The 12,964-nt window shown below is 39.2% G+C and overlaps 2 protein-coding genes across 2 annotated transcripts in view; both read left to right on the top strand.

The window, feature by feature from the left end:
- Positions 1-9,002, top strand: part of LOC146002662 (uncharacterized) — a 105,516-nt gene extending 96,514 nt beyond the window's left edge. Inside the window, exon 4 of the mRNA XM_083140625.1 lies at positions 8,769-9,002. Coding sequence (XP_082996751.1) covers positions 8,769-9,002 — 234 coding nt within the window. The remainder of the gene's footprint in view (positions 1-8,768) is intronic.
- Positions 1-12,964, top strand: part of LOC146002402 (uncharacterized) — an 85,840-nt gene that overhangs the window by 16,528 nt on the left and 56,348 nt on the right. The gene's annotated exons all lie outside the window — the stretch shown is intronic.

Genomic DNA, 12,964 nt, shown 5'->3' with positions numbered 1-12,964 from the left:
TGAAGAGAATAACGAAGTAAGAAGTGCGTTATATCGAAAAGAAATTACTGTAAAATACAGGAACGAGTTTTTTAAAAAAAGGAATCACAGAATAAATGGTTTCACAGTCTTCACAATTAAGAAAATTAGAGTTGTGTGTGAAAAGCCACACAACATAAACACTTTAGCAAAAAATCATTTTTAACTTCTAAAGCTTTGCTTAAAACGAGTTGTGTCAAAGTTAATAACAAAATAGAATAACTATGCATTTCGTTACACTAATTGTGCATAATTGAAAAAATTGTTGTTCTGGATATTCACTCATTTGGTGGATCGAGTAAATAATAATAATAATAAAATTGGAATAAAATTTGATTTATTAGTTTATAATAGTTATTATTTTATAATATTAATCATAATCATAAAATATTTATTTTTAATATTCAAATTTTATCAATAACCCGACCCCCTAGAAAAATTTCTGGCGACGCCCATGTCGCTTACTAAATTTTGCATTACTGTTTTTTTTAAAAAAAATAACGAGTAAAGTATGTGTTTTTTAATGTTCGTGTGTCTTCTGTATCACGCGCATCATTAAGTCAGAATAGCGAACATGTATGCACATTAAACTGGCTTGTTTAATGCATACCAACCTTTAATTGCGAGCGCCTTAAAGGCTACTTATTTGCTATGAGGCTGCTATGATTTGCGAATGTATAGATACAACACTGTTCGAGTTTATTTGCATAATGTCAAGCACCTCAAGACTACATAAATCTAGTTTGTTAGATAAACTCGCTGATGTACTTAGCCTTCTCCTTCATATCGTGGTTGCTCGGACACATTAACAAGTGTCTACCTGGACGAAATACCACTTCCTCTCCCCGAGTCAGAATCCAAAATGCGCTGCCTGAAGGCCTGCGAGGTTTCACAGATGCTTCGTTATGCCGTCATTGCGTAACTGATTTTACAGTATTTACCTCTGGTGGCAATAATATACACGATTCCATCAAAATGCCACAAATGAAAGCGAGATAAACAAAATGGCGGTTCCGCGCGTACCACGGTTCATACATGTCATTATGAATTTTTGCACTGTTGCTAGGCAAATTTTAAAATCTGCAGCGATATGATAGTCTGCCATATATTAGAATGTATTGATTAGTTATTCATGCTGTTACAAGTAGAGTCTTCTTTAGGAAGGCCAATCCAGTGCAAAAATTAATTACTTTTAATCCAATCTTGTCGTAATTAATAAATTAAATGTTTTGAAATCATATTAAATAGCTTTATTAGCCCTTATCTGCAAAAAGAAAAAAAATGGCTCCTGAGAAAAGGGGGCTTGTGCCTGAATTATTTTTAGTTTTGTCTACTATAAGCAAGAAGTAGACAAAACATACAAATTTCTATTCGTTCTCAAATCTCACCGAAAGAATTTCATCAATTTCCAAGAACGATGAGAATCTAAATTCAGGAATGTCAAGTATGCTTGTAATTATAAAATTAAAAATATAAAAAACAGATGATAAAATTCAGTAGAATCGATTAAAAATTCATGGAAAAATCAATTATTTGAAAGATATCCGTAAGGCTACAGACTCGAAACATTCATACAATGCCCGGAAAACCTGAATTCTAGGAAAACTAAATGAGTATTCGATGTAGTATGCCAGGACTCGCCAACAGAAATCGAATCGCTGGCACAACTCAAAGTTCGTCACAAGGAAATCTCTGCGCAACTAAAAAGTTGAAGCGATTCTATAAAAAGGTTTAATTTAATTTTTAGTTTACCTGAGAGAGAAGAAATGCAAGAGTGGATAAGTAAGGATCGGTGACCGCCTCGAAGATGTTGAAATGTTTAATTCCCTAATTAGGATTTTGCCTTGCTATTACGTAGACACCAACCTCCAGTAACAACTAACATGTGGATCTCTTGCGCATTGGCTGGTGCTGTCACTTCTGGGGATTTGATCCGCTAGCAGCAAAACACAATTAATGTAATGGACACATGCGAGCGGGAAAACGTAAACAGGATATGGAGGCAAACGGGTATATTGACAGCTAGCTTTGCATGCTGAATCCCTTATCCCACGCCCCTGGGTCGTGACAAATGCGCGGTTAAATCTCGTTACCTACGTCACAATTAAATTTCCATTATGAAATTGAAATTCCTTCGCTGCTTGTTACGACAACGGGATTGACAAGGGCACCCGGGACTCACGAGAAGCCTGCGGTGATTGTTAAATGTCGCGGTGTGATAAACAAGATGGCGCCCTGGTTGTCTGTCAAGAAGAATCCACGTTCTAGTAAAGTGCGTGGGAGTGTACGAAAAAGAAGGATACCCCCCGAAGCAGCCCACCTCCACCCGCCTACATTTGATTGATATGCTATATTTTACATCGCTTTTATTGGCACTTTTGGCTAATTGCGAAGATGCGGATGAGGGATGATATCATGAATTTGATGATTGGACACTCACAAATATCCATGCCCAAGCCGAGATTCGAACCCGGGTCTCCTGCTGTCGTAGCGCGATGTGCTAAACACTCCGCGTATACATTTGAGGGTATGCGCTTAAGTTACTGGCGCCTTTTATCAAACCAGGGAGTCATTTGCTCCGAATTTACAGGTTCCCCAGTTTTTGTTATTATTATTTTTATTTTTTTCTTGGTTACAATATACAGAATTATATATATCATAAAAAGAGAAGAAAGACAAAAAATTTTTTTTTGTTTGACTTGGGTTTTCTAAGTCCACGGAGAGGTAAATCGGAACCCCTTGATTACAAGGTGTCAACGTTACCACTACGCTATCGGGGAGGCCGAGAGACAAAAATAAAAACAATATCGTACATTTAGCTTTGGTAGCACAACATTAATGAAAATACCCGCTCTGGTACCCACTGTAGGCCGTATTTGTCACCCATATTTTTTTTTGTGATCGTCATATCATTTTTTCTAAAATGAAAGAGGAAATTTGATAAAAAGGGAAATTTCGCACCTCGAAGGGATTTTTTTCTTTCTGATTATGGCAACACTGGCTTGACTTTACTACAAGAATTTATCTCAATGCAATTTCTGCATTCGTAGTTTTGCTACGTCACCATTCCAGCTGACGTCTAACTGGATAACAGCCAGCGGGAAAGAGAGGTTTAAAAAACTACTATTCAGTTGACCGACATACATAAAACTTAATTTTCTTATGTTTTACTGATAGGTTCGCATTCAACGCTAGTACAGTGGCAGATGTTTCCATTAATTATGGTAAAATTTACAAAAAAATCCTGTTTCCCTTTTTTGCACCTAGTGAAGATAATGAAAATTCAATTTCCGTTTCTACCGGCCATTGTTTATAATGTTTGTCGAACTATGACATTGTTATAAAGGGCAATATTGACACGTACTGCACGTGTTGACCCGTATGTTCGTTTACACAAGGCAAATATTTCTTTTCCCAACCAACCTTGTTCGCGCCGGGTGTTGCGTGGAAAATCCAATTAAATCGCTTGGAACCAGCGGCCTAACAGAATCGATTCTTTTTTGTTTCGTTTTTGCGGGCTGAAGTTGAAACGGGCGCCGCGAAACAGGTGGTTACGGCTCTCTTGTTCCGCCCTTCACATTGGCCTTAAATAAACATTCCTAAAATTCCGTTATGCATTAATAATAATATTGACTTATTACGTGCACATGCCTGCGTCAAAGCTGCAAAGCAAACTTAATTTGAGCCTGAAAATATGCAACACGTAACTCTGACATTTCGCAGCGGCCCATTCCAGGTCATAGACGCCACGACTCGAAAGTTGATGACTTTAAGAAATAAATAAATTACCTATATATATTGAACATAAAATTAATACCTATATATTGAACATAAAATTAATTTTTATATATTTTATATAAAATGAGATTATCGCTTCAATGAGAAATAAACCGGGTTCGATACCCGATGGAGGCGCAAGATGGGTCGGATCCCACTTTGAACTGTAGGTCCAGTCCCGATTACCCTTACTGTGCATAAAGTGGACTTAAAACACCAACTCAACCAACCAATGATTGATTGATTTGTTGATTAAAGTCCACTTTATGCACAGAAAGGCTAATCGGGACTGGACCTACAGTTCAAAGTGGGATCCGAACCACTTGTGCCTCCACAGGGTATCGAACCCGGGATCCCTTGATTACAAGGCGACGACGCTACCATTGCGCCATCGGGAGGCCCACCAACCAATGAGAAATAATAACCAATCATTGCATGAGTGTCACACACATATTTTACCATTAACTAAAACTCACAAAAACATTCCAATTATTCACTACTTTTTGTTTATAGAGGTGTAGTTGTTCATAAATTGCAGTAAACCCTCGTTAACACAAACTCGCTTAAGACGAACACTCGGTTAACATGAACAAAATGTTGGTCCCGGCAGGGATGTATTATATCTTATAGAAAGTTTTATCGTTAACGCGAATTTCGATTACCACGAATTATGTTTTTTTGGTCCGTTGTGTCATTAGATCTCATTTAACAAGAACTTTCAAAGTTTTTCATAACTTCTTTCTGTCGTTCCTCTGCTAGGTTTGTAAGAAATCGCTCAACAATCTCTATCATCTTGTCAACAATCAACTTATACAGTATTGTAACCAACAGATTCAGATCAACAATGTGCTCAAATATGTTTTTCTATTCTTTAAAACATAGCCAGTACGAGTAACATCAAGTGCCTTTGGATCAAAGCATTATTGCTCTTATGAAGAGGTCTTATCGTATCTTGCGAAAGCGCAATATAAAGGAATTTTTCACCATAAAATGACCTGTGAGTACTTTTTTTAAAAAGTTAATTACTGTAGTACTGTACTAGTGTTTCTTACGACGACATACATGATACGTATTGTAAATGGTTAATGTGTAGAAAGAACTGTATTGCAACAATAAAATTTGAGTCCCCCGTTAGCACGATTTTTTTTTAACACGAACTCTTGAATTTTCGGTCCCTTGGGATTCGTGTTAACGAGAGTTTACTGTATAATAATTACCAAAATTACCATCATTACCAGCGAATTGTACAATCTCACTGGCATGAGTGCTTCGTATAACACGAATTAAAAGATGGTGTCTGATAGGCCCACCTAGTGCATTTTACCTTCTCTTTACATTACACTTATGTTTTCATGAACAAAAGTAATACAGAAATATTGTGAATGTCCTAGGGAACAATGTCATTTATAAAGGGTGGCGCAAAAGTCATCATCCTATTTGAACTGACCTTTATTTTGACATCTTGTTGTTAATATCAGTAGCGTTTTGTCAGTTAAATAGAAGATACTCACGAAATTTATTGTATAATTAATAAGTATACCTCACAAAAACGTGGAAAAATTGTGACAATTTTGCGTGACACTTTTCCGGGCAGAGTAATATCCCGTTTTAGGGCCTCCCCGATGGCGCAGTGGTAGCGTCGTCGCCTTGTAATCAAGGGATCGCGGGTTCGATACCCGGTGGAGGCACAAGTGGTTCGGATCCCACTTTAAACTGTAGGTCCAGTCCCGACAGGGAGGTGCAGTCTGGCGTTCGGAAAAGTTCGGAACCATTCGTAAACCTCCACGGATGACGTCAGAGACAGGACATGTCAAAGACGAGCACAAGCAACGGCATAGGAATTCATATATACTTCTTCCGTGTTTTTGGAAATAAATTTGTCTTAAAAATCGATTGAATGTTCTACCGTGTGTGTGTAAGTAAATGTATATGTATAGAGCAGACTATATCTAGTAAACTGTGTCGCCGAAGGTTAACTATCAATATAATTAACATGTAATGAAAAGCGGGAAAGCCGGCTCGGGGGTGGAGCAGAGGTCTATTCAGAATTTTCTCTTTGAGGGGTGTAAGTTCGTGTTTATGGGGGTGAAAAGGTATACTTAGAGCCAAAATAACCACAAAGTTGTCCTTTTTTAAAAACTGTGTGGAGTGTTAGGGCGAAGTTAGTGAATAAATCACTGGGTCCGAGACATTACAATATCAAAATACCAAAATGTAAATACAAATGAAAGAAAATATACTACCATGCACAAGTTAAAATTAATTGATAAATGTGACTTACCATGTCCAGGAAAGAAGCATTAACAAAACGCCAGGAAATACACAAAAAGCACACACACTGCACTGCGCACATGTAGCAAACATAAATAATCCAAACACTATTGTTATTTCACTTCACACTCTGTTCACGCTTCATTTCAGAGTCTGGATAGATGGCTTTTTATATCCCGTGAAGCGTCAACACACACAAAATATTGAGTACTTGTTTCTCATTTGTTCTCAAAGTCAAATATACATTAATGTAAATTAGATCACAAGTTCCCGCTCCAAAGTTAGTCATGCCTGACTACAGGTTGGCATTAATTAGATAACAACCATTTTTTACCTTTCTTGAGCAGACTTCGATTGTGTTTAATTTTCGAATTTAAATGCCTGATACGAATGTATGTCCGAGTTTTGACAAATAAATCTATAATTTCCTTCTTTATCATAGCAAACCTGAAAAGTAATAATTTCCTCATTGCTTTCATTACTCCACATTCCCTGCTTAAATCACCAGGAGGATTGTATAAACAAAATGCATTTTCCATTTGTTCAATGATTTGGAAAAATTCTTCAGTAGGTTTATACAGTCCACCACGCGACACTATGTCAACCCATTTTTTCTCTTTTTGACGAACGGGAGGAAGACTGTCCGTACGAGAACCCAAATCTTTATCTAAATGCCGACACTTTTGCGCAATGAAACCTGCGATATAATATAAACCTTCCTTGGAACAGTCGTGGGCTTCGTTGTCACTGCACTCTGTTGGAAACTGGAGTTCGCTGCCATCGGTGTTATCCTTCGTCTTTGATTCGCCTTCCTCTTTGTCAAGTAAAAGGTCAGACACCATCGTACTAAAAACACTATTGTATGTCCTACTGTGTAATTCATCATTCTCGCACTGATCCCTGGTTGGCATTTTTAGGGGAAGTTGTCCTATATTCACTCCTAACAACAGCAGCCTAAGTCGGTTTTTAAATTCTGTAGGGAGAGGGTGATCATAGAAACCTCCCATGCCACGAAGACGCGAGAAAAGATTTTCAATTACATCCTGATTCAACCTTGCAGTCAGTAAAAAATTCATATTGTGTTTCTGTTTCATATCCTGATAGAGCCCAAATAATGCGTTGATAGATTGTATCATTCCTTGCTGAAAAGGCAACAATTTTCCATGTCCTTTCACGCGAACACTTTCGATGACCTGCTTCATTTCATTTAACACCTTGGTTTGATGTCCAAGATGCACTCCAAAAGCACTTTTTAATTTAACATCAAAATTCTCTTTAACATATGAATTCATTATGTCAAACCAGTTTTTAATTAATGCGAAAAATTCTGCACTTTCAACTTCATTTGGGAATAAATAACATATAGCACTGCTTGTCCTTCTAGAAAATAACTGAGCGGCATAGAATACTCTTTGTCTCTCGCGACCTGATACGCAAATGTGTGCATCCGTTATCGATAAAGGCAAATGAAGTTCACTTTCATTTTTATCTAACACTGACTGTATGACTTTTTTTGTTACGACATTCTGCGATGACATTCAATAAAATGGTTTCTTAGCAATTTAAGCATGTATGGAGTATCTGCAAATACCCAAATGTTCCGTCCCTTATCATTCGGATTCACAAACGAAGGATGACTCGAAGCGACACCTAATTCTCGCCAAACCCTTATATTTCCACCTCCCAAGTCGGAAACACACGCAACAACTTCATAGCCCGCACTTTGCACTGCTGATATTACTAAATATAAGATCTCCTTAGTCATTTGTGTGTCGAAGTTGTAGTATACAGTTTGTTTCCATGGGGCGTACAACCCGCGAACCAGAATGACCTGTAAAAAAAAAAAAAAAACTTTCTAAAATCTTGTCATTAAAATGTTGAGTTTCGAGCAATAATTACGGTATTAATACTTAATAATAATCTCATTATGAACTACTAATAAATTTAGTACTTCATCCTGATAACACAGTCTATCGAGATGTGTCTTTCCAAATTTTAATATGTATTTTTCATTCTTAATTATGCTATGTAACACTTTTTTAAGGACTTTAAAGTAGTTTACTTCTATTAGAAAAACTTCAGTCAAAAAATTAACGCTGAGTTTTGGTGAACACACCCTAGCAATTTTATTCATATTTTACCTTATATCTTTTCACATTTCCAACACAGTAAGAATACACACGCGCGCACACGCTAACGCAAGATAGAAAAAGATGAAGGTTGCAGCGGAAAAACTCCGCAGTCAATGATGAATGATTTGGATTGATTTGGTGTTTTAAGTCCACTTTATGCACAGTAAGGCTAATCGGGACTGGACCTACAGTTTAAAGTGGGATCCTAACCACTATGTGCCTCCACCGGGAATCAAACCAGGGACTACTTGATTGAAAGGTGACGACTCCAGAACTGCGCCATCGGAAAGGCTCTCAATGATGAATGAATGAAAATGATTACTTGCTCATTCGTTATGCTAGAATTTGACTTCTGTTACGTTCTAACATTATATAAATAACTTGTTAATTCTACTTGTAAGTAAAGTAATAAATTATTTACCTGTGCATTCTTGAACGGTCCCATGACAGTGTCACTCTCAGCGAATCAGGGAAAAATGCGCCCGGGAAAAATGCGCTCTCGCAATAAAAGTGGGAAAAATGCGCCCTCCCAAGAGTAACCACATTAGAAAGTGGGAAAAATGCGCCCAGCACACAATTAAGCGAGTGGCAGCTAAGAAGCGAGCAAGAGAAGGTGACGAATCTATGTCTAAGCTCTACCAGAAAGAAATGGGTCCCTTGTTTAATCAAGGATTCGACCTCGTGGCGGAAGTTCCTGTGTACTCCAGCTTCAAACGCAGCATGAACTATGTGAGGAGGCAGGCACAAGGAGATCCTCGAGACCGAATTCCAGACAGAACATCGTTTTATCTGAAGAAGACCTGAAAATGGGCGACAGTTCAAGTTTCCTTTTGCTAGATGAAGGAGACGAGCAGAGAATCCTAGTTTTTTGTAGCTCCAAAGGCAGGGAAATACTGAAGAATCACAATCAGTTCTTCACGCAGATCTTGGCAGTACAGATAACGAGACTAACATCGCTCCAGTAGTATTCGCCTTCCTGCCGAACAAAAAAAGATAAACTTACGACCTACTTTTTGGAAAAATGAAGGAATGTTTACCGGGTTGGAATCCAGAAAGAATCATGGTTGACATAAACTGGATGAACAGATTAGCAAAATTTCACATACTTACAAAACAAGCACACCCAAGGACTTTACCAAGTGCCTGAGAAGTCTGGCGTACATCCAAAAAATGGAGTAAAAGATCGTCAACGGAGGTCACAAGAAATGGAAATACAAATGTAAATAAAAACTTTAATCAAATAAAATAAAAATTACAACATATTAAATAAAAATTACAAAAGTAAAAAAAAAGTATGACAAAGGACATCATCTCCAACTTCTAAACACGCCAGAAAAGAGAATATTTTTACTGTACTTTTTTTTTTAAAAAAATATCTTTCCTGACAGTCCCAAACCTGTGTTAAATGTGAGGGGAAGCTACGTCAAGGTTGTTTTAATCAACCTATTATCATATTGGTGAAGGTCGTGTGTGCTGGGCGCATTTTTCCCACTTTTCACTGTGGTTACTCTTGGGAGGGCGCATTTTTCCCACTTTTATTGCGAGAGCGCAATTTTCCCGGGCGCATTTTTCCCGGCACCCTCTCAGCATCGTACGCAACTTTGGAGTATATATTCATTTCGTCGAAGCATAATACGCAGCACTTTTGGTGTGGTTGAAGTGATTCTCCATAACTCTTCATAACATCAATAACACTTTTCAGAAGGCCTGGTCTACACTTGAAACTTTTTGTCCAGTGACGCAAAGTGGAAATGCTTGGAAGAGGGATTTTCATATTTTTCCTCATGTAGGTGTAAGCTTTTCTTGACACATGCCTAAGTGCTAATGCACTTACAATATCACTTCTCGACCACAGTTTCGGTCTGCTTTTGTGGCTAAGAAGACATTCGATTTGGTTGGAGGAAAACACTGGTCGAAGAATTTCCCTTACTTTCTTAGACACATTGAAAGCAGATTGCTTTGATTTGTGAAGTTTTACTAACTGTTGCCTCAAACTTTTATTGCTAATTTGTAAATTCTTCACTTTATGTAATAAACGATTGTATTGTTTCTTTACTTTGTTTACTTTCTTAGCACTTTCATCATGTAGTGTCTGCAGTTTCTTTATTTGTTCTTCAGCACATTTTAATTTCTTTGTCAGCGTTTCAAACTCACTATCTTGTTGCAGATTAGATATATTTCCAGTACTCAAAGTCTCTGAATTATGTGCCATGCAAATTCTTTTGCGAGGAGACAACTCTTCAAGTTTTTCCAATGCTCGCTTTCTAATCTGACGTTTATTGCCACGTCCACTTCGATCAATTATGTCATTTGGCTGTTGCACACTACTACAATTCACCACACAACCAGCCAAATTTAAACTTGGTACAGCGTTTTTATTAAGTTGCGGTCTACAGGCAATGCTCAGCAGTTCTGCTTTTAAGTTCCGTTCGTAATCAGCATCCAGAAAATGAGATGAGCACACTGTCGCTGTTTTGGCGTTAACAGGATCTAACCTCTTACACTTTGAAACCCATATCTTGCACGTAATCGGATCCTTTGGTTTGATTTGATTTGATTTAGTTTATTTTACTTCGCGTTTTGTGCCTCTTGGCTAATTTGCGAAGATGGGGATGAGTGATGAAATGATGAAATTGATGAATGGACATTCACAAACAACAAAGCCCGACCGGGATTCGAACCCGGGACCCTTGGCGTCGCAGCGCGATGTGCTAACCACTCGGCCATAGGGTCGGGCCTCGGATCCTTTGGGAACGAAAAGTAGCTTACACCTACAGTATTTCTTGCGTTGTTCGGGCACAAAGCAACAGCACAATTGCACGGTATCTTCCGTAAATGTTATTGTTGTTGCAAAAAAAAAATTCTCCACTATCACACAAGCTACAGAAAAAGGAAAAACAAGGCACTTTCACACTCTCTCGCACAAATGCAGATCTTATAACAAGCGGAAAGGTCAGTGACAGAGTCACCCCTGTCCTGTGAGTGACGTCAGGGTTGGGACCGCCCACGACCCTCTTTTTTCAGCTTCGGGAGGGAAGACTGCGCTACTTTCTCAACTATATATATACTTACTTTGAGTCCCGATTAGCCTTACTGTGCATAAAGTGGACTTAAACACCAAATCAATCAATCAATCAATAATATCCCGTTTTGGTGATTTGCCATGGCCGGCCAGGTCCCCCGATTTGACCGCTCCAGATTTGTTCCTTTGAGGATATTTGAAGTCATTGGTTGATGTGAATAAGCCAGAGACGTTACAGCAACTAGAGAACAATATTCAGCATGAAATTGAAAACATTTCCCCGCAAATTTCCAACACCATGGACAACGCAATAGAAAGAGCCCAAATTTGCATCAATTCGAGTGGTGGTCATTTATTGGATGTTATCTTTAAAAATTTAGGACATAAAACGTACAAGTATCAATAAAAGGTTAACACAAAAAAACCTACTTTGTTTAATTTAAAACCCAAGCTATAGGCTAAGGAAATCAGGTTATGACTTTTGCGCCACCTTGTATTTCAATTTTATACAAAATTTATAGTTGAAAAATCGAAAAATACAGTTGGTGGGCCTGATCCCCCTACCCCCTCGGGTAAGATAGTGTTAAGTCGAGTTATCTCTAGCTATTTGAGTTTGAGTAGGCATTCAAACGTTTGTGGTAGGCGCGTTTCAAGCGCTGTACCCTAACGGATGCGCGTTTCAAGCGCTGTACCCTAACGGATGGGCGTTTCAAGCGCTGTACTCTAACGGATGCGCGTTTCAAGCGCTGTACCCTAACGGATGGGCGTTTCAAGCGCTGTACCGTAACGGATGGGCGTTTCAAGCGCTGTACCCTAACGGATGCGCGTTTCAAGCGCTGTACCCTAACGGGTGGGCGTTTCAAGCGCTGTACCCTAACGGATGTGCGTTTCAAGCGCTGTACCCTAACGGATGGGCGTTTCAAGCGCTGTACCTAAACGGATGCGCCTTTCAAGCGCTGTACCCTAACTGATGCGCGTTTCTAGCGCTGTACCCTAACGGGTGGGCGTTTCAAGCGCTGTACCCTAACGGATGTGCGTTTCAAGCGCTGTACCCTAACGGATGTGCGTTTCAAGCGCTGTACCCTAACGGGTGAGCGTTTCAAGCGCTGTACCCTAACGGATGTGCGTTTCAAGCGCTGTACCCTAACGGATGTGCGTTTCAAGCGCTGTACCCTAACGGGTGAGCGTTTGAAGCGCTGTACCCTAACGGATGTGCGTTTCAAGCGCTGTACCCTAACCGATGCGCGTTTCAAGCGCTGTACCCTAACCGATGCGCGTTTCAAGCGCTGTACCCTAACGGGTGGGCGTTTGAAGCGCTGTACCCTAACGGATGTGCGTTTCAAGCGCTGTACCCTAACGGATGGGCGTTTCAAGCGCTGTACCCTAACGGATGGGCGTTTCAAGCGCTGTACCCTAACGGATGCGCGTTTCAAGCGCTGTACCCTAACGGATGCGCGTTCCAAACGTGGCTCTCCAGGTAATACGAGGGTCATACAGAAAGAAATGAACATTTTGGTGTAAAACGCAAACGACAAATGAAATGTGCCAAAAAAATATGGTCCAGCAATTACATACCTTACTCTAGTCTTCCACATATTCGCCAAAGCCATTCAAGCACTTATGATAGCTTGATACCAGTTTGCTGATACTGTCACTGCACTCGGTTTCCGCCACTGTATTCAACCTTGTAGTGACAGCGTTGTTGAGAAGGTGTACCGTAACGATTTCCTAAAGAAGAGATCTT

Source organism: Lepisma saccharinum, chromosome 18, assembly GCF_977018435.1.
Source record: "Lepisma saccharinum chromosome 18, izLepSacc3.1, whole genome shotgun sequence".
Classification (NCBI taxonomy): domain Eukaryota; kingdom Metazoa; phylum Arthropoda; class Insecta; order Zygentoma; family Lepismatidae; genus Lepisma; species Lepisma saccharinum.
Note: the sequence above shows the minus strand (reverse complement) of the source record. Positions and strands in the feature narration are given on the sequence as shown.